The sequence below is a fragment of the Salarias fasciatus genome (genome assembly GCF_902148845.1).
Source record: "Salarias fasciatus chromosome 7 unlocalized genomic scaffold, fSalaFa1.1 super_scaffold_4, whole genome shotgun sequence".
Taxonomy (NCBI): Eukaryota; Metazoa; Chordata; class Actinopteri; order Blenniiformes; family Blenniidae; genus Salarias; species Salarias fasciatus.
Window position 1 is genome coordinate 211920 of NW_021941229.1, and position 23081 is coordinate 235000.

The window sequence follows — 23081 nt, forward strand, 5'->3', positions numbered from 1 at the left end:
ATTCTATTTAAGCCTGCTCTGTTCTATTAAGGTCAGCACTATTCATTAAACTTGGTTCTATTTAAGTCGGTTCTATTCTGTTTAGGTCAGTTCTATTCTATTCAAGCCTGTTCTATCCTATTAAAGTCAACTCTGTTCTATTAACGTTGGTTATATCTATTGTGACAGGGTTCTTTCTGGAAAACATCTCGAAAATAATGTGGCATAGTCGAGATTGACTGTTCAATAAAATGAGATTTACAAATGTAACTACGGTTCTATGAATCCTGGATGATCGCCAGAAGGTGGTGCTGAAAGCACTGAATGTTCCCTTTCCTGTTTGAGTATGTATACCAACGACATCACTTGTGAGCCCTATGTGACCCAGGAACAACAATAAGTTATGGAGTTTTGGCTCCTACAGAATCTTCTCTACAGAACCTTCTCGTGGGATCATGAGGATTCTGTGTGACAGAACGCTCTGACAGTCATCCGGGATTCATAGAACTATAGTTACATTCGTAACTCACATGCTATCTCCTATCTCCTGATCTGGCGGTAACCAGAAGGTGATACTGAAAGCGCTGAATGACTAATACCAACGTAGTCACGAGAAATCCCAGAAACCTCTGGAGAGCCAAGGACCACACCCAGTGGATGAGGAGTGGTGGCATTTGTGCTGCACAGCCCAGCAAATGTGCCAACGTCACCCAGGAGGCAGCAGCATACATGTCATTCAGGGTATTGGATCCCTCACGGCAGCCCAAGGTGTGGACACCGCGCTGGGGGAGTGGCAGCACACACCCAATAGTAGAGGGCGGTTCGCCACAAAACAACATTGGTGAAAGGTATCCATGGGGATAGCCAATAGGATAAGCACTGCTTGGAGAGAGCAGAGCCTCCGCCAGGGCTTCTATAACAGACCAAGGCTGTTGGAGGTATGAATTCCTGTAGAAGCATCAATATAGCGTCCCAGGGCTCTTTTTGGGCACAAGAATTCCTCCGTTTAGAGGAATGCTCAATGGAGAGCCATATTGTGTGAGCTGTAAAGACAGAACAGCCTGTAGACCCAACAGCACCTTTGGGAAATGGCAACGGTCAGACTTAGAGTGCCACCCCTAACATCCGGATGCCACCTCAGGCATAATGGGCTAATCAGCAAAGCGTGTACCCCACCCACGCGTTTCGCCAACGCAAAGGCCAACAAAATGCAGTATTTTGTGGCACCCACTGCAGTTTCGCCATGGGCAAGGGCTCACAGGGAGGCTAACACGAGCCCTCCAGCACAAAGTGCAAGTCCCATCCTTGGAGCTTTTAGGGCAAAGCTTCAAAACTTTGAGATGGGATGAATCTTTGAACCAGTCGCAAAACATTAAATTCCACTCTGCGCATTCTGGGACCCACTCCACTCAATTTGTTCAGCTGGGAGTGCAGAGATCTTGCGTTGTTTCCTGTGTTGATAGTTTCTGGGATGCTCTGATGATGCAACAGATGTGCAACAGCTGACGAGAGAGATGGAATGTTTGCAGCAGAGCAGCTTGACTATTTTTGGAAAGTGAAATTCCTACCGGACCCTCTGTGAATGAAGTGGGGACAGCAAAGAAGTCCAAGTTCTTCGATGATGGAGATGTTAAGTCCAGACGTGGCTGCAGGGTTGTGTCGCTGAAATTGCTAGCTGGAATGCCTGAATGCTATGGGGACAAAGTTCTGGAAATGATGGTGGAAGAAAGGGAAGTTGTCCGTCCAGGTGAGGAGCTGATTGTTGGTTCCAGGGAGCCCTTCTAACTGTAGAAGGTAGGTGACTAGCTATCTAGCTGCCATACCGGTAGAGAGTGTGCATAAACAGAGGATATTAACCCAGAAGGCTAGAATAAAGGACTCTCAGGGATATTATTAGCATTGAAAACAGCATAAAAGTGTGCAAAGCGGGGAAATCACAGGAAGGAAGAGAGTGACAGGCGAAGAAGCGGCGAACACAACACCAGCGTCCTCTCCTAACCTCCCAACACTTCACAGCCAGACTAGTTACCAATAGGCTGGGAGAGAAATGCACGAATGGTGCCTCCACCGACAACCAACAAAGCTAACGCTAGCCCTGTCCCGAACCAGCCAAAATAGGCACCAATAAGCTGGGAATAGAATGCACAAACAGCATCTCAACTAGCAGTGGCCAAGCTAACACTCACCATGAGGCAAACAGCCAAGGTGGAGCCCAGTAAGCAAGGGAAGTAGCACAACATGGCCTTACAAGCAACAATTAAGCTCACACAGCCCTGTTGCTATCAAGCAGGATCATGCCGATAAGGTGAGTGAGGAGCGCAGAAGTGGTGCTGCCACCGCTGTGGCTGAGCTAACATGAACCACGTCACTAACCGCCGCTGGCAGCACGTCAACATGCCATGGAAGGACAGACACGGGACATATCGGGAGGTTGCAGACACGACCTCCCGATAAGGGTAGATCCGACTCGCTGTCCGAGAGTTGAGGAGCCCGACTAGTGTCCAGCTACCAAACTATCAGTACAAACGTTCTGACACTAATAGTGTCACACAGTAGGTCTAAGGACAAATTCGGTGCGGTAAGCTGAGCGACGGGGACAGATGCCACCTGCACAAGAAACAGATACCGACTCGGAGCTAGTTGAAGCTTGGTCCAGCAGAGGGAATGCTCGGCAGCTCCTTCTTACTTCTGCTTTTGTTACAGTGCCACCTTCCAGGAACGGTGGGTGCATGCAGAAAGTCAGAACAACGGTAGTGCGATAAGCATGAGGGAAGTGGGCGTATGCCACCTGCACAGCAGACGCTATATCACCTAGCCCGTGACTACCAGCTGTAGCCATGCTCAGGAGAGGGTACAGCTGCTCCACAGCTTTCTCTCCCTTCTGCTTTCTAGCGGCGCCACCCACTGGGAGTGGGGGTGCATGCAGCAGGACAGAAAAGACAGGAATGGAGTAAGTTGCGGATTCGCACAGCAAATGCAGATCACTGACAAATGCTCCCTCTTCCTCCCACCTTTGTGGTGGCCCCACCAGCCGAGGGCAGAAGATGTGTGCAGCAGGTCAGAAAAAAACAACAGTAATGTGGATGCACAGACAAGGAAGCTATGCCACCTGCACTGCAGAGGCTTGACTACCAAGCCTGTAAATTCCCGCTGGGGCTAGCTCACAAGAGAGAGCAGCCACACGGCGGCTCCCCCCTGCTTCTTGACCCTTGTGCTCACCACTCTGTATTGCAAGAAAATGGACTGTACCGAGTAAAGCTGCATCCTCTTCCTTGAAAACACTGGTGAGATCGGCGGACTAGATCCTTATGAACACCTTCACAACATCAGTTGTGATAACAAAGATGCGTTGAGTGGTTTTCTTTCCAGCTCCACCTGTCTGGTAGGACAGGGCTTTTCTGCTCCGTGACAGGACTGGAGGAATACTGGTTAAAGACAGCAGACAGTAACTATCTGGTCAATGAGGGAAAACTCCTCGCCCCGCAGTGAGACCAGCAGGCTCAAAGGGATGATGTAAACTTGTTGAACTTCAAGCATGTCCAGTACGGAGGTTCAGGTGTAGCGGTTAGAATGCCACCTGATGCTAACTCTCCGTCTCCTTCTCTGCTTATATCTGTTGTTCTCAGCAGCTTTCAGCTCTGTGGGTCCCTGATACAGGGAGGGGTCCAGTCTGGATGGAGTCCTTCATTTCATATGCAGGTCTCCCTGAAAAAAAAAAACAGGAGAAGTTCATTTTTTTAACATTCGCTAGCTGCCTTCAGCTAGCTTGGCTAATGCGAGCAGTCCACTATGTGATAAAAACACAGGCTTCGGCTCATATTTGGATTAGGTGACAACATAAATTAGACCTTACCAGTCTGAAAGTGCAGAGAACACACCACCTGGTTTGAGCGTCAGACTGCAGCTATCCAGGAGTTTTAATTAGTTCAGACACCCCAAGACCTTGGCTTTGTTTCCACGCTGGAAATGCGACAAATCATAGCCCAGTTTTCTTTTTTGTTTCTGGAGAGGTGGTGTGAACAGCTGTTGTATTTAACAACACAACATGCTCCAACCATTGTTTTAAGTAGTTCAAAGAGAAAAAGTGCAAAACCAGCTAGTGCCAGCTGATGTAAACAACATTGCAGTGGTCCCTCAATCCCATGATGCACTGCGGGGTCACGTCAGCCCCTCGAGTCCTATTCAAGTCAGTTCCTTCTACTCCATTCTGTTTCATTCTACTCTGTTCTGTTATATTTTACTCTATTGTTCTCTATTCTTTTTTGTTGTATTCTAATTCTAACCTCTTTTGTTCAGTTTTTCATCAACATCAAATATTCAAGAGAACTTGTGGAAATAGCTCTCAAAAGAAATGAGTGGAGTTAGTGAAAGAGATGTTTTCCAGTCTTCCGTCCACTAGGTGTCAGTGTTGAATTCTATCTTCAGTGAATCGCCGTTTCTCAATTCTTAGTACGTGAGTGCATACCTGTGTACTTGGAGAGAACACACTTGTTAGTCTTACTTCGACTACAGACTTGCGACGAGGCGAAAACGCGAGAACGACGACGCATCGAAGCACACTTGGAACCAGTGTACTTGATGACATCATAGTGTGTTTACAACACCAATATCTGTTAGGGGTGTAACGATACACAAAAATCTGGGTTCGATACGTACCTCGGTTCTGAGGTCACGGTTCGGTTCGGTTTCGATACAGTAGGGAACAAAATGCAAAACCTAAATGTTCTTGTTGTTGTCCATGCTTCCCATGTCCGCCTGTCTGTGTCGGCTTTGCGGCACATCACCGACGCCAACGCTCTTCTCTCCTGCTACATTTGGGCTCAGCTGTGGACGTTCCATGCAGGCGCACTGATCCACGCATCCTAGACTGTTTATCTGCTCCTTTATTTCAGATTATTTATAGGAAATGAGGCTCATACATTGTCAGTACGTTATCATTTAGTATCAGAGTTTATTTAGCCTTTTTTTTTGTTTGTTTCTGAATCTCGGGGCGGCGCCCGAGCGATTAGATACTTTCACTCAGGGTGCGAACTATGGGGGGGCCAGGGGGGTCTCAGCCCCCCTTGATGAGACATGAGCCCCCCTGAAAACATGATTTGTGAAATTTTGGGGGGGCCCTAAATATTGGAAAAATGCTGTTTCCCCCATGTATTTCCTTTATTGATTTAGTATGATCATAATCATGGATTATATGCAGAATTAGACCAATTTTAATGGATGATTTGAGCATCACGATTTCACTTCAATAAAGATGCCGACCTGCATGCAGTACTTGTCCTCACCATTGAAGCGTGGGGGCGCTATGCCTTAAGCGTCACTTAAAGCAGACATGTTCCCTCCGAGGCACGCGCCCCCCCCAGTGAGCCCCCCGACAGCCGGTATAGTTCCACACTGCTTCTCTTCAGTGACAGCCCTCCTCCTCCTCCTGACAGAGTCTGCTCTCTCCGTCCTCCAGCTTTTCTCTGAGTTTCTTCAGACGGAGTTGCAGCCTGTTCGCTTCACAGACTCACTTTTCAAAGTTAGCGTCTGTCACGGTTTGTTTGCGGTGGCGCTCTGGCGCATGCGTGTACCGGCGCGACGTGCGCATACGCGCAACACGGTCACAAAATCTGTCCTGCGCGCGGACGTCCGTGGACAGAAGTTCATGACATGACGTCCCAGGGACCAATGCGCCAGGCGGACATGTGGAGCATGGACGAAGCTGCTAGCAGTAGCAATCATGGCTGCAGGTGTAGCTGCACATGCTAGTGTAACGTAACGTAACGTAATGTAAACACAACGCACCATCTGGCTGTGAGCCGGGGAAAAAAAACAAACTTTGGCCCGTGAACTCACCCGGGGACAGTCCTGTACCGAACCGAACGGCCCGGACCGAAACGGTTCAATACAAATACATGTACTGTTACACCCCTAATATCTGTTAGTTTTATATCATCCATACTTTAAAATATGAATAAAAAGCAACAACAGATGAGTGTTTATAGGGCCAGTGATAAGGAAGTATCAGTGGAAAAGAGTTGTTTGTGTGAAAGAGTTTATATAGCAAGTCGCAGCGTTAAACTTTGGAAAACCTTAAAATGACAATACAGGATGATAGGGCTGGGCGATATGGCAAAAAAAATGATCATGATTTTTTTCCCCATATCATTCAATCTCGATTATAATCACGATATGTTATATTGTTTTTAAACCAGTTTTAAAGCATCTGCACTGAAAACTAGAAGTATAGAATAGTTAAACATTTTATTAACAAACCAAGCAAATAGCAATGCAAATTAAATAATATAAACATAGAAAAGTATAAGAACAATCTCACTTAACAGTGCACTAAATAGAAAAAAAAATCTCGCACCAAGATAATAAAATCTTGCGATGCAGCGTTTTTTCAGTAAAAGAGAAGAACTGAACGATCGTTAGTTAAACTGTGACAGTTTCCAGCCCTGAGGACTTTTGTTGCTATAAAAGATTAAAAAAACTAAAGAAACCGCCTGGAGATAATGAAGGTGCTTTAGAATGGAAACATTATTTTCAAGTTATGATGCTAAATATGCTGCTGCCATCATTAATGCTTCCATCAAATGTACAAAATTTAAATAATCTAGATTGGACAGATTAGACTTAAAATGTAACAGTACATAACTGCAATAATATAAAAAAATAGACTAAATTAATCGTTTCTCTCCTCTTACAATGTTGCTCGTACGGTGCAGTGGCCTGAAAAGACAGCACTGGCTACATTTGAGTGCAGTCAATATTCGTGTTAAGATGAATATTCTGGTTTCTGAAACATTTGGAGTAACCCCAGGAGATCCTCATTCAGACCACGGCCACAGACGACGCCATGACTGCATTTGCACTTCCTGCCACTAGGTGTGCTGTTTGCATGTTCAACCTTATTTTACACAGACACCACAGAAGAAGACCGTCGCTGCAGCCGCTGCAGGCTCTCTGCATGTTGTCAGAAGAAGAGTGTTAGCGGCAAGAAGTGGTGATATGTTCAATGATGCGATGCAGCGTCATTTTCAGTAGAAGAGAAGAACTGAACGATCGTTAGTTAAACTGTATCACAAGTAGTTGCTGTACTCAAAAGACCAGATTCCTTGCGGATCGGTGTGCTGGCAGCGGTGAGCTAGCAGCGGTGCGGCGTGGAGCAGCCTTTCCTGTCACCAGCAGCCTCAACTTCAGAGGAAAACGCTGAGGCATTACTGACTTCCTCTGCTTCGCTGCCCTCGGCTCCACGTTCCGCTCCATCTCTTTACTTCTCAGACAACTTACAGGTGGAAGTTGAGCAGGAAAAAGTCCACTGTGATTGGCTGTGGTCACGCACATTTCTGCCATGTCTGATCGAGTAAATGTGCTCACAGCTGATTGACTGGAAATTAATCGCGATCACCAATCACGACCATATAATCGCCCAGGCCTACAGGATGATCTAGACCAGTGTTTTTCAAACCTTTTAAACCGAGTACCACCTCTGAAAAAATTAGGCTTTCCAAGTACCACCATTATGACCAAAGTAAAACAAACAAAAAAAAAAACACCCACAGGAAGCAGGTATATTTCTAATAGTCCTGGTCTTTTTGTTTTTGTTTAATTCTGTCAGCCACAGTTAGCAAAGGCAGAACACTAGAACTGTCACACAAAGGGGCAACTCTCCCTCTCACTTACATCCTCTCTCTCTCTCTCTCTCTCTCTCTCTCTCTCTCTCTCTCTCTCTCTCTCTCTCCCTCTCTCTGTCACACACGTGCGCGCACACTCATGCAGCGTCGTTTGTTGCTAACGCTAGCAGATGCCGGTGATGCTTCGGCTACGCTGCTTAATCAGCCTCCTGACAGCCTCGTGTTGCTTCAGCGTCGTCAGCTTCAGCTCCAGCAGGGCTGCTGGTTCTATTCTCCTCCTGTTCTGCACTTCTTTTCCTAATAGCTCCTGTTTGGAGCCACATTTGTAGAGTTCTCGGACCTCTCGTTTCACCTCTGCACGCTCATGACGGTGAAGCTAAGCTAGTTTAATCGTCGATGACTACTGCGTGAGCACGTCGCAGTCCAACACGTTATATTAGGAGAGAAAAACTGAATGTGAATTACAGTGGATTTGACGTGTTTTAATTTGAAATTATTATGTATTTTGGTGGTATTATTTGTTTCTGAAAGTTCTGACTTTTAATTAATCTTCAAAGAATATATACATTTCTGTGATTCCCCTGCGTACCACTAGAGGGAGCTCACGTACCACCAGTGGTACACGTACCACAGTTTGGGAGGATCTAGACTGTAGAAAAATATGGCAAAATTGCTTGTACCAATTCTGTCACATAAATGCTGTGTGTAATAAGGTGTTACTGTTACTCCTAGCCTCCTGTCCTCCTATACAGCCTTTCAGTTACTGTTTAACTACTTGAAGCTGAGCTCAGAAGAAAAACAGCTGATCAGACATTTCTACAAAGGCAATCATTTCACTGTTTGTTTCACTGCCTGTCATCCCTGTGTGCCTTTTGTCATCCGTCTGGTCATGATGCACTGTTTTACATGAGTCTAATATACATCATATAGTTAAACACATCATTCAGTTCTCTCTTCAGTAAATACAGAAATGTGTTACACTGTTAAGCAAAGAGAGATGCTAATCAACAGGCGTCTAACAGGTGTCTAACAAAGAAAGTCAAGAGTTTAAGGAAACTATTCAACAAACTTTAACAGAACCGTCAAGAACAAAAGCAAAAATAAGTTAGAAACATCAGGAAGGTTAAAAACTGACGGGGGGAGGAAAATGGCATCATAGCGTGAACACCTAGCTCCGTCAGGCTGCGGTGGAATTTCACGAATTATCCAATCATATCATGCATTCACCTGGTGGAACTTTATATGCAAGCGTGGGAGTTGTTTTAGAATGACGCTGGACAGTTATTTTTCAAAAATGCCAGATACAAAGACAAAACCAAAGAAGAAATCCACGGTGGGAAGGAATGCTCGCTAAGCTATCGTGGAAGCTAGCCTAGCGGAGACCGAAGCAGCAAATGACCTGCAAGTTAGGACTACTGTCCAACCAACAAGTGATGTGGACTAGAACATTCTCTTGGCTCTGAGTAAGATTACGGACAATATCACAAAATCCTTTCATGACAAGATCGACACTGTTCTTGCTGCCATCCACCACCAGTCATCCCAAGTGCATGCACTAGGATCCCGCGTCGATGAAGCTGAAACCAGTGTCTCTAATATAGAAGACACGACGCAAACTCTACAAGCTAAAGTGACAAAACTGGAGAAACAAATCAGCCACATGGCGGACCACATGGATGACTTGGAGAATCACAACCGGAGCTGTAATGTCCGTCTCATTAATCTCCCTGAAGGTACGGAGGGTAAGGATCCAGTCGCATTTTTGGAGACGTGGCTGCCCACTCATCTCGGCCTCACAGCCAAAGCTGGAAAGACCAAGTTGAACCGCGTGCATCGCTCTATTGGTCAGAGGAAGCCGGGACCAGGCCAGCGTCCAAGACCCATCATCATCAAGTTTCACAACTTTACTGATAAACAGTGCGTGATGACCGCGGCGCGGCGCCTTGGTGCAGAACCGAACAAGCCAGAGGACCGAGTCCGTATTTCCTTCTTCAATGATTACTGTGCGGCAGTGGTGAGGAGGCGCAAAGCCTTTGATGCTGCGAAGAGTGATTGAAGAGCAAGAATGTGCAATATGCGCTTCTTTATCCCGCTACCTTGAGGATGATCATCAATGATACGGAAAAGAGATTCGACTCCCCGGAGGAGGCTTCGGCCTTTGTGGATTCACTGCCCTGACTGTATGTTTCCAGCGGACTTTCCTCATGAGACTTGTGAGTACTAGTTCAATCCAGAAGATAGAGACAATCCTGCTCATTGATAAGTCTTAACCAGGTGAATTATTTTTCATCGCGTGCCTGGCAGAGTGTGTTTTAGTTTATGGAGACGAGTGAGTTTAGCGTGGGTTACACTTGTATAGTGTACGCCAGTTTGGTTTTTCCCTACGTGTTCTGTAGGGTTGTTACTCCATTGTTACCGTTTTGTGTTTTTGTTGTTAATCTCATGTTTTTCAAATTACATTTTCATACAGTTCGTTTCTTTTTCTTTTATTTATTTGCTTACTTTTATTTCTTTTGATGAGTAAGTATGGTGGATCTTTTAGCACATATTGTTATGGACCAAAATGAATAAGCTACGATTATGTACCTGGAATGTGAGGGGCATCCACAGCCCTATTAAACAAAGGAAGGGTAACACTTTACTTGAAGCACCCGGTATAACACATTATAAGTAGTTATAAACACTCATAAGTGATCACAATGCTTTCTGACCCACTATACAGCGTAGGATTAGGGTTAGGGTTAGGTCCTGGCATTTTGATAATTTATGAGCGTTTATAACTATAGCGACACATGCTAATGTGTAATAATGTAATAATGGCATTATAATGCTTTATAAATGTACTTGTAATGCGTTATACAGGTGGGCTTCAAATAAAGTGTTACCGAAGGAAGATATTCTCTTGTTTAAAGAAAGACGGTATAGATATCGCTCTGTTACAGGAAACTCATTTGGATAACAAAGAGCATTTGAAGCTGCAACAAGGGTTATTTGGACAAGTTTTTTTCTCATCATTTGCAACAAGAAGCAGAGGAGTTGCGTTGCTGATTAAGAAAAAATCTCCCATTTAATGTATCTGAATGTGTTAAGGATCAAAAAGGTCGCTATGTTGTAATTAAAGGGATTTTGCACTGCCAGAATATTGTTTTAATGAACGTATACTTCCCACCAGCCCACCTAGCTACTTTTCTTACTAAACTGTTTTTGGATTTGGCCCTACTTATATTTATTTCCACTTTAAGGGCCGGAGGTGATTTCAACTTAAAAGAATACTCCAAAGATTGTGGACCCACGCCCTATCCCGATCATTTACAAAGTGAGATAAGCTCATAAATACCTTTTTTGTGTTTGTTTGTCCAGCGGCTGGATCCCAGCTGTTAGCATCGTAGTTAGCTTAGCTCAACTGTGGGAGGTGAAGAGGGGACAGAGCCGGACTGACGAAAGTGGACAAAATCCTCCTTCCAGCGGTCCAGGGGACCACACAGATCTGCACAAGCATAGTGCTCCGCGGAAGGATATACCGGCGCACATCGGCTGAGTCTATGCTTCTACTGCTGTGCGCCGGTATATCCTTCCGTGGAGCACTGCGCTGCGCAGGTCTGTGTATCAAAATGTTATTTTAATGGATTGAAAAGAAAACACATCTTTTAAAATGTTTTATAACCTTTCGGATTTACTTCACGTGCTAATACGCCGTCCCCTGGACCACTGGAAGGAGGATTTTGTCCACTTTCGTCAGTCCGGCTCTGTCTCCTCTTCACCTCCAGCAGCTGAGCTAAGCTAACTACGATGCTAACAGCTGGGATCCAGCCACTGGACAAACAAACACAAAAAGGTATTTATGAGCTTATCTCACTTTGTAAATGATTGGGATAGGGCGTGGGTCCAAAATCTTCGGAGTATTCCTTTAATTTTAAACCCATCTATGGATAGATTCCCACATAGCACTATGGCCCCCTCTCCTCACGCCAATGCCCTTAGAGCTTTATGTGATGAGTTTGGTTTAAGTTTGGAGGTGTCTTCACCCCTCAGATAAAAAATGTACTTTTTTCTCAGCCCCCCATAGATGTCAAACTAGAATAGATTTTTTTTTTTTTTTTTTTTTTTTTTTTTTTTTTTGCCACAGACTGTTTTTTACACCGTTATATCCTGTCAAATATCAAGTATCATAATTTCTGATCATGCTAGAGTAATTATGGACATTAGTCCCAAAACTTCACTGCTGCAGTCTCGTCATTGGAGTCTTAAAGCTGAGAAATTTGTGTCCCATTTTAGTGCTGATATTAAAACATTCTTATCAATTAATGCCCCATCAGCCAGAAATGCTTCCATTTTATGTGAAGCTCTTAAACTATGTGCCAGAGGGCTACTCATCTCCAACTCCTCTACAAAGAAACAATAAAGGTATGAAAAACAAAAATTATTAGAAACTGAGCTGACAAATAAAGAAAAAGCTTCTATCATTTCTCCCCACAATCTTTATGGGAAGAAATTACCACAATAAGAACAGCACTCAACTGTTTACTTACAATGGATGCAGAGAAGAAGATTAAATATACTAAACAGAGGTTTTATGAGCATGGGGATAAGCCTGGAAAATGTTTAGCATACTATGTCAGAAAACGTGCAGGATCTCTTACAATTGCAGCCATATGTAATAATGAAGGCCATAAAGTGTATGAAAACAAATTGATTAATGACTGTTTCAAAGGCTTCTATAAGCAGTTGTATTCTTCTGATCAAACACCGGAGGGAGCACAACTCATGGATCTTTTTTTTCAGTCAGTTTAATTTACCTAATTTATTAGATGAGGAGAAGACTATTCTCAATAACCCCATAACTAAAAATGAAGTGATCCAAGCTATTAAATCACTACAAAATGGAAAATCACCAGGACCTGATGGGTTTTGTGGTGAATTCTACGAGCGATTTCTAGATGTCCTTGCCGAACCTCTGCTTGATATGTTCAATCATTCTTTCCTAACAGGAGAGTTTTCCCAAACACTGAAAGAGACCAATATATCCCTGATTTTAAAGACGGGAAAATGCCCTGAATCCTGTGCATCCTACAGACCCATAGCTCTTTTAAAGCTAGGGCCGGCAATCTTGGAAAACTAGCATGCATCACGAATGTAGCATCTCCCCAAGGCTCCGCCCAGCTCCCACCCCATTGGAGGAGCTCCCGTTGGCAGTGAACGCACTGAACGCGGAAGCGCCGCGCGCACGGGAGCGCCACTCGCATGGAGTTTGTGATCGCTCCAATGTTATGAACCTTTCTGACTGCCGCACACAACGCACATAGGAGCGCAGCGCGCCGCTCCGCTTCCTTCTATTTTTCATGTGAGCCGCGAGCGCCGAGAGCGCCTTGGCAACGCGTACGCACTGAACCAGGGCCAGTGCACGCCATTGAAATGTACGCGCAGGGGGCTGGTAGAACGGCGAAGGGATTTGATTGGTTCCTGAAGAGCGGTCCGCGCCTTACGATTGGTCGGAGTTTTTACTGTCCTTTGGCCGCTACAGTTGACAGATTTTTTCCGCACCTTTTTCCGTCCACATAACGTATTGACTTCTCCCAGGGGGCAGGGAGCATTTCACTCAGTATGACTAAAAGTGCTTTTGGACAACATCGTCTACCCTAGCTTTAAACTTGGATAGGAAATTGCTCTCAAAAATACTGGCCACTCGTTTGGAAAATTTCTTACCCAAATTAATAAAGGAAGACCAAACAGGTTTTATTAAGGGCCGGAATTCATCATCTAATGTTAGGCACTTGCTAAATGCTATTCATGCCTGTAACCACAGCACCATGGTCTGGTGCTTTCTTTAGACACAGAGAAAGCTTTCGACCGAATCGAATGGTCTTTTCTATTCTACACATTGGAAAAATTTGGTCTGGGCAAAAATTTTATTAAATGGGTAAAAATTATGGTAACACTTTACTTGAAGCACCCGGTATAACACATTTTAAGTGTTTCTAAGTAGTTTTCAACACTCATAAATGATCACAATGCTTTATAACTCACTATACAGCACAGGGTTAGAGTTAGGGTTAGAGTTAGGGTTAGGATCAGGGTTCGGTCCTGGCATTGTGATCATCTATGAATGTTTATAGCTGTAGCTACACGAGTTATAATGGCATTATAATGCTTTATAAATGTGTTATACAGGGGGGCTTCAAATAAAGCGTTACCAAAATTATATATAATGAACCAAAAATGGCTGTTTTGATCAATGGACTCCGATCTGAATACTTCATCATGCACACAGGAGTGATGCAGGCTGTCCTCTGTCTCCCCTCCTCTTTGCTTTGGCCATTGAGCCTTTAGCGGAGGCCATTAGGATAACACCCACAATTCACAGTCTACAAATCAGACAGTTATGTCATAAAATAACCTTATATGCAGACGATGTTCTTATTCTTCTTAGTGACCCTAACACATCAGTACCAGCTCTCATTGAATGTGATTAACAAATGTAGCTGTTTTTCTGGATATAAAGTAAATATGGCTAAATCCGACGGAATGCCCCTCAGAACTCTCTCAACAATTCCAATTATGGTGCCGACATTTCCTTTCAAGTGGTCTCCGAATGGCTTTAAGTATTTGGGTATTTTTATTACCCCATCTTTTGGGCAACTATATAAGGCAAATTTTGTGCCTTTATTTATAAAGATCAGGGAGGATCTTGAGCGTTGGGGATCTCATCCTGTTTCATGGTTAGGCCATATAGCTCTCGTGAAAATGAATGTGTTACCCAGGCTTTTATATCCCATTCAGATGATTCCTCTTCTGTTTTCAAAGAGTGTTAAAGGATATAAATGGATGGCTTAGCTCTTTCATTTGGAGCAAACGAAGACGTAGGGTTAAAATGGCAATTTTACATCTACCTGTTTCAACAGGTGGTTGGGATATGCCAAATCTTAAAATATATCAACTTTGTGCCCATTTGAGATTTCTAAATGACAGGGTCAAAGGTAAAACTTCAACTTGGATGGACACTGAGGCAGCATTGTCTCAATGTAGTTTGAGTGACTTATTATTTATTAAAAATACTAAGGAGATTGAAGCCTTTTGCACAAATCCTATCACTATCAACAGTCTAAAAGCATGGCACTTGGTTCGCCGTCTTGTGGGCAGATCAAATATAACATCTAGATTCACTCCAATAATAAATAACCCTGCCTTTTAACCAGGCTCCCCGGACCCTAATTTCAAACAGTGGGTTAGGAAAAAAATTACATCCCTCAATAATCTCTTTTCAATGATACACTTTTGTCCTTTGAACAATTAAATAACACTTATAACCTCACCAAACAAGATTTCTTTCAGTTTTTGCAAATAAGACATTATAATACTCATAGCACAACACTTATCAATCGCCCTGAAGTATCTGCTATTGAAGAGAATGCTGTTTCAACGACAGAAAAAGGTCTCTCTGAGCTCATTTTACCACGTACTCATCAGTCTTTCTACTGCTGAAAGCAGAGGGTTAGAGGTGTTTGGGAGAAGGAGATATCTGTTACTATAGATGAAGATACATGGGACTCTATTGGGTCCAATGCAAAAAAGATTTCAATTTGCACCCGTACAAGAGAAATTCAATAAAAAATTATACACAGGCTACACATATCACCCCATCGACGGCATCTCTTCACCTGCTCCCTCTCCCCTCTGTGTCTTAAGTATAAAACAGAAGTGGGAACCCTAACCCGTTGCTTCTGGTCTTGTCATAAACTTCAGAGATACTGGTCTGAGATTATAAGAGAAGTGGAGGCGATTTTTCACATCAAAATAGAAATGGATCCCATTGCCTTGATCCTTGGACTCCCAAACAAATATGTAAAAATTTCAACCAGCAAAGAGATTATTTAATGTTTTAACCTTTGCTGCCAGGAAGAATATTCTTTTGCAATGGGTTTGTGACAAGACATCATCGATCATAGGCTGGCATAAAATCATTTTTGAACTGATCCCCTTGGAATATCTCACTAGCATTATACATTCTAGTGTGGACCAGTTCTACAGAGTGTGGTGTCTATACCTGGACTATATTGGACCTGATCTTTAGTCCACCCTTTTAAAAGGACTTTTCGGTAACTAAATCGTCTTTGTGAAGCATAAATGTCATCCACCACCTACTCTATTTTGTAAACGAACTGTGTGATTTACACCTGAATGTATTTGTTTTGTTTAAATGAAAAGTTGAAAAACTGAAATAAAAATAATGATTACAAAAAATGACATGTTTTTAACAATTCTACAGTTCTTTCTCTTATTTATCAGAAAAAACAACAACAATATGCACAAGTCAATGATAAGGTTTCGATCCTGGAGGTCATGTGACTCCAGTCTTCAGGGTTCTCTAGAGGTCATGTGACTCTAGTCTTCAGTGTTTCCAGGGAGAACACTGTTATGTTGTTACAGATGCTGCTCCAGGAAAAAGCTCCTGGATGGAGTCAGGAACTCCGGTCTGGTTCCGTCCTCAGTGTTGTGGATGAGCTGATGATCATCATCACAGAGTGATCCACTTCCAGACAGGAGCAGGTGGAGGAACCTGGAGCTTTGCTCTCCTGGTCTTCAGGCATTTCTCTGTCCTGGTGGAGTCGCTGATGGAACCACGTCAGAATTCTTTCTCCTGTAGAACATCAGAAACATCTGCTCCCTAAACAGAAAGTTTTCCTTTCCATCATACTTCAAGGTGTTTGTGACGCCAAAGGAGGTTTACTGATGTCTATATTGACAACCTGGGATGTGCATGAGGACCTGGTCCTGCTCAGACCCCCATGAACCAGCTGGTCCTGTCTCCACCAGCTGGGTTTCTGCTGGTTGAAGATGGAAACTCATTCCTGCAGCACCCAGGAGCCTTTATGACCCCAGACTGACAACCTTTCAGGAAGAAAGCTTTATCTCATTAATCAGACACATAAACATGCCCTCAGTGAATTCTGACCATGATAAGATCACAATATATCAATCAGAGGAAGCATCTCTGGTTCATTCAAAGTACAGAAACAGGTCAGATACCTTGGATCAGGCCTTCAGATGATGCTTCTTTAATTTTTAGCTTGTTTGGCATCACAGCCAACCCTGCAGAGATCCCAAAGTCTCTGAGGACAAAAGAAACAAAAAGAATCACACTCTACCAACTCAATGAATTATTAATAAATGCATTCATTCAAGCATTGAAAAACAAACCTCCCTCCATCCACATCTGGCTGCAGATCACTACTGGATCAAGTTCTGGTTCCTCAGCAGTCCCTTTGTAACGACCACGGAGGTCCTTACGTGTTTCACCCAGCAGGGGTGATAAAATGTGCTTCCTGTGCTGTCATCTTCATGTGCTAGACTTGGGTCACTGTGGCCATTTAATCTGGGGCACGGTTTTGTGATTGGAAACCGTGACAAGGACGTAATTACCTGGACATCGGTATGGGGGCGGGGTTGTTTATTTAAGGAAGGCAGCGCACCTGCTGCGAGCGGGGAGTGACGTCACACGCCGTCCTGGAGGGAAACTCACCTGCCGGAGGAGCGAGGCCGTGGAGCGTTACCCGGAGGAGCTGCCACAAAAGGATTATAACCTTGTGCTCTTGGGAATTATAATTGCTTGCCACGGAGCCACCGGGCTGGAGAGGAGGAGCAGCGGGGACGAGAGGTCTTTGGACTTGGCCGGGCGTGAGTAATTATCGGCCGCCGGCCTCTCAGTCGGTCCCCGTGCAGGGACGTGCGCCTCGAACTTTGGGGAACATTGGGAAGGGAGAAGACAGGACTTTCTTGAGCCCTTTCTGTTTATTTTTGGACTTCCCGCGTTGTGCAGTGTTTTTCTGTTTAGTTTTAAGGAGGAGCGCCCGAGCGGCGGGTGGCTTGTTTTCTGTTGGGAGGGGTTTTGTTATAATAAATGTTGCTTTATGACCAATCTTAAGTCCGTCATCTCCTAGTTAATCACCCCGGCTGATTGGTGTTTCCCGCCCGTGTCCTCTTTAAGCGTAGTGGCAAGATCGTCCTGGAAACGACGGGCGAATTGTTACACCTTGATGGAAACAATTCATGGTTTTAGTCTGAAGGCTCAACATTCACCAGTATAATGAGTAGAAGACATTTACACCACTGAGACTGAACTTTATGTTCAATATTAACATTCACCTCTCATTTTAAGCATTAAAGTTCAGTTAATCAGCTTTAAACATGAACTTTTCCTTCAGCTGAGCAGATTTACTCTGAACCAGATGAAACTGAACTAAGACACTGTTGGATTCACACAAAACGATCCATATCTCATGTTTAAGCACAGTGGAGAGTCATAGCCTGCTGCAGCCGACAGGAAGCAGCTGAGCGCCAGGTTGCCTCGGACCGCCGTCCGGTCCCCAGATGTCCAAAATCATCGGGACAAATTTTCAAATAAGCTTGATGTGGACAGACTGAGCCCATATCAACGTTCTAAACAGCTGTATTCTCGCCTGAAACACTGGTAAAACTAAATTCCGTAAAACAACAATGCTAATATTTGATTTTTTTTTTCAATCTTCGCTGTGTGTTTACTCCTCCATCATGTCTTGTGAAATGCATTCTGGGTAATTTCACTTCTCAAGTCTACACAAGCCTGGTCCGATGCAGACTCGGTAAAGTGGGCGGAGTCAGTCCACATCAAGGTAATTCATGCGTACTTGGTGAGATGCGTACTTTGAATTGGAACAGTACTTGGTCTGATCACGAGTCCATGAGGTCATAAGTACAGAGAAGTGTACTGAGAAAAGGCCAATGAGATGAGGTCAAGGGTTCCCAACCACTGGGGAGCAGACCAGAACTGGATCATGGATCATTTGGTACTGGGCCATAAAAAGAGAAGAAAAAGTTTTATTTTGAAAGTGTACTTTTAAATTTCAAAAAATTCTGCATTTCATTTAGAAAAATGCTCCACTCCTGCCAGTGCTTATTTCTTTCGCTCACTTTTTTTTTTCCGTGCATCATTAAGACCTTATTGGGTTTTTATACACTGTCCAGCCCATCCGCTGAAAAAGTATGTTGCTTTAAACCAGTCTGTGGTGCAAAAAGGTTTGGCAACCATTGGAATAGAGCACAGTTGCTATTGTTAATGGACTGTAAACAGTCAGATTAAAGAATGTTTTTGCCGTTGTTAATTGAAAGACATTTCTCAGTAGATTATATGTAACCTGCTATTTCCGTTAAAAAAAATTTCTGTTTTAATGTCTTTGTAGGTGAAATTTATCCACGATCAAACATCAGCAAATCCAAAGTACAAGGGCTTCTTCCATGGTGTGAGGGAGATCGTGAGAACTGAAGGTACTGTGGGATTTCATGTGGATTATTGTGCCCCCTGCTGGATGGAGTGGCCTCAATTTCAGCCACAAGCTGGAAAATTTAAACTGGATAATTTCATCTACATGTCAAAATCAAAGCTCAGGAATGTTAACATTTAACAATCATTTATTTTTTGTAACTCATCTGTTTTTTAAAAAAATGGCCAAAGAAATATAAAGAAATGCGAAGGGCTGGAAAAGCAGCTAGAGAAGGACATATCGCCCAGGAAGGGCCACCACACTGTTTTAAAAATTCATATACACATACTTACATCTTTCCATGCATTATCCGAATATACACACTCACACATCCATGAATTTGTATTCACTTTTAGGCCCTCCCTTTCTCTTTCAAAAACCTTTTTCCAATACAGACAGAAATTGAATATACATAAATCATTCAGAAGATCATTTTCCTGTGACTCATTCACAAAGTGGGCTTTTTTCCTGACCCTCAGGTGTGAAGGGGACGTACCAGGGCCTGACTGCCACGGTGCTCAAACAGGGTTCCAACCAGGCCATCCGCTTCTACGTCATGACGTCTCTGAGGAACTGGTACAAAGGTACCACTCGCTACCATTCACTGTTTAAACGAAAAACAGGCTCAACATCTATCTCTCCTTTTCTTTCAAACCAGGTGACAACCCTGATAAATCCATCAACCCTTTGATAACGGGTGCGTTTGGCGCCGTGGCAGGAGCTGCCAGCGTGTTTGGAAATACTCCTCTGGATGTGATCAAGACCAGGATGCAGGTCTAGATTCAGTTTTACCCTCCACTCCCTTCTTTAATCAGAATTTCATCTCAGAGATATTGTTGGGGAAAGGCATCCCCCACGTCTCTCTGTTTGTGTATTTTTTGTTCCATCAATACACATTGGAGAGTTTTCTGTACCTCTGTAACAAAATGAGGCCTTTCACTCCTCTGTGCTGTTCAACAGGGTCTTGAAGCTCACAAGTACAAGAGCACACTGGATTGTGCCGTCAAGATCATGAAGCATGAGGGACCAATGGCGTAAGTCATGTGACTGGTCTGGTGGTTTTTGCAGTGTGTGCAGCAGTCACTGTGTCAATAAGCAGTCACAGTGAACCGGAAAGAAAAGGAGTGAACACCTGCATTAGTTGGATGAAAGTTAAATTTTAGCTGTTAGATATTTTCATATATGTGTTTAGCAAGGCAGTCAAAATGTTTGTTTTTTTTATTGCAATTGCAGAATTTTCATAGTTAATCATGATTAATCACATTTTGAGTTGTATCTCAACTCAACTTTATTTAGATAGCACTTCAAAAACAACTGCTGCTGGCGCAAAGTGCTGTACAAAGTCACAAAAAATATAAGTGCTAGTGCAAGAATAAAATGCAGTGAGAACAAAGAAGACAAAAAGAAACAACAACAAAAAAGAGACATTTAAATAAACATTAAAAAAACAAGGGCAGGCTGAGATAAAAGCCAGTGAATAAAAATGTGTTTTAAGATCTGTCTTAAAAATGGAGGGGGGGCGGGGGGCGGTGCGGTGCGCAGTGGCAGCTCATTTCACTGGAGGACATAAGAGGGACACATCACTCCCATCCTGGCCTCCCTCCAGTGGCTACCTGTGCACTCCAGAGTCCATTTTAAGATTCTTTTTTTTTTTTGTCTTCAAATCCCTGAATGGTCTCGTCCCGCCTTGAATCTGAGCTGCTCCACCTCTCCACTCCTGCTCAGTGCCGCAGATCAGCTGATCAGCTGCTCCTGGTGGTGCCGAGGTCCAAACGTAGGCTCAGAGGGGACAGAGCTTTTTCTGTTGTGGCCCCCAAGCTGTGGTACCAGTTCTCCCCTCTCAGTTGATGTGACTGAACCATCCAGCTATTTATCTCTCTGTGGCAACCTGAATCAAATAGAAAGAATTAATGACGTGCAATCAGTGGGCTCGTTAATGTAAAATGTTTTCACATGGTTCTCAGCATGATTGAACCACCAATTGATTTACCACACATTGTATTTCCATATCTCTCATCCCATCTCTCTCTCTCTCTCTCTCTCTCTCTCTCTCTCTCTGTCTCTCTCTCTGTCTGTCTCCCTCTCCCTGTATTTCAGGAACTAACGGAAATGTAGAGTAAATGTAACTGTTCTGTAAGGTGATGTTGGGAAAATGAGTCGTGGATTTATTGAGCAAATCTGTGAACCCGTGCCCACTTCAATGAAAATGAAATGATCTCTCCCCCTCTCTCTCTCTGGGATTAACAGTTCATTACACTTTGGGAGACTAAAATGTCAGAACACCAAAACCCTGGACGAAGAGGCTGTCTCTTCGGTGCACTAGAGCCGTGATTGAGGGATCGCAGACAGAACATCAATCGCGGCTGATCCATTGATCTAATGAGACAACCTGGACTCAATGAGTGCAAACAGTTTCTAATTGGGCATCAATCAAAACAACTGATCCATTGATTGATTGACGTAACCCGGACCCAGTGGGTGTAGGTGGTTAATTGACCCCGGGCTCCTGCCATGTGGAACCAGCTCCCAGTTCTGCTCCTTCTCTCGTTTCATTGTAATTCCATTCTGATGATTGTTCCTCTTGTAGCGTCTGTTCTCTGTATATATATATCAATTGTATGTAGATACAAGAAACTGTCTGTCCTATCTCCTTCTCTTTCTGTCCCCTCACCCCAACTGGAAAACCAGAAAGCCGCCACCTCTGAGCCTGGTTCTGCAGGGTTCTCCTCCTCTGAGCCTGGTTCTGCAGGGTTCTCCTCCTCTGAGCCTGGTTCTGCAAAGGTTTCTTCCTGTTAAAAGGGAGTTTTTCCTTTGCACAGTCGCTTATGCTTGCTCATGTGGATCTGTTGGGTCTGCTCTGTAAAAGTGTCTAGAAACGACTAAGTTGTAATTGGCTCTTCATAAATAAAGCTGAATTGAATAAAATAAAATGTTGACCTCTTCTGTTCCTTACAGGTTCTACAAAGGAACGGTGCCTCGGCTGGGTCGAGTGTGCATGGACGTGGCCATCGTCTTTATCATCTACGAGGAAGTTGTGAAGGTTCTGAACATGGTCTGGAAGACGGACTGAGACCTTGGAGCAGAGCAGATACAACCCATTCTCCTTAATGCCTGCTTCTGGATTCCAAACATCTACCTCCAAGTATTGAGAGAGAAGAAAGGTGATTGGTAGATTCTTTGATTTTATTTATTGATCAACAGTAACAAGTGGAGGCATTTTCTGCATTAAAAAAGAGCTTGATGTTGGCAGAATTGCTAGTTATTCAAGGAGCTCAGGGAAAATGATGGGGCTTTTCAATTTCAAGAAAAAATTCAGCAGATTATATGATGCCACATGAAATTGAAATCAGATAGAAACTTACGTGTTACCCAACATAATGTGATTTAAAAATATATTTAAAATAAATACTTGGAAAAAAAATAAAGTAGTTTTTATTATGAAGAAGTGTTATGTAATTTAGTGTCTGGTGGCATGATAAATTATGCTATGTGGGGCTACAGGTACACCACAAACTAGATGCCTCATGTCAGTATTGACAAAATATTGAGACAGATGTGACTGGCAGTCCTATAACTAACCATTAACACCACTGAATACCAGATTAAGAAAGGTTTTGCCTCATTTCAAAAGCTACACAACTTGGATTATTAAGAAAGATGTTAAATTTTGCCATACCAGCTCATTTAGCTTAGAGGTCAGAGGTGAAAAAGTAAGTTACCTGCCAGCAGGATTACTATTGCAACAACACATCATCAGCAGGGTAAAACGAACCTGTCTCACGACGGTCTAACCCAGCTCACATTCCCTATTAGTGGGTGAACAATCCAACGCGGTGAATTCTGCTTCACAATGAACTTGAGTTAAAATGCTATTTTGGTTCACAACACGGTAGCAATGTGCAAACAGGTAGCTTAAACTTTACCTTGTAAGTTTAACCGTTTACTCTAACTTGAAGAAGGGTTGGTTTACCTGTCAAATTAAGTAATTATAGCCAGATTAAGTTTTTGTTTACTTGACTTTATTTTTATCTTCCACATGTATCCTATCAGGCCATGTCCCAGCAGGGTGGCGAAAAACGCTGGCAACCTGTTGGGTTGCATCATTGGGTGGACACTGAATAAACTTAGCATGCCAGCTTCATGTAGCTTACTGCTATTTTAGCTAGCCTTTAGCTTACTGGCTGCTGTG

At 43.5% G+C, this 23081-nt stretch overlaps 1 protein-coding gene across 2 annotated transcripts in view; it reads left to right on the plus strand.

Annotated features, from left to right (window-relative positions):
* The window catches only part of slc25a1b (slc25a1 solute carrier family 25 member 1b), a 68764-nt gene that overhangs the window by 44518 nt on the left and 1165 nt on the right, over positions 1-23081 (plus strand). The window contains exons 5-10 of one of the 2 annotated variants that reach the window (XM_030085376.1): positions 18812-18896; positions 19372-19476; positions 19551-19666; positions 19853-19926; positions 20990-21030; positions 21848-21963. In XM_030085376.1, coding sequence (XP_029941236.1) covers positions 18812-18896; positions 19372-19476; positions 19551-19666; positions 19853-19926; positions 20990-20996 — 387 coding nt within the window. In that variant the 3' untranslated portion in view covers positions 20997-21030; positions 21848-21963. Of the gene's footprint in view, positions 1-18811; positions 18897-19371; positions 19477-19550; positions 19667-19852; positions 19927-20989; positions 21031-21847 lie in introns of both variants that reach the window. The other variant, XM_030085375.1, reaches the window with a different exon arrangement.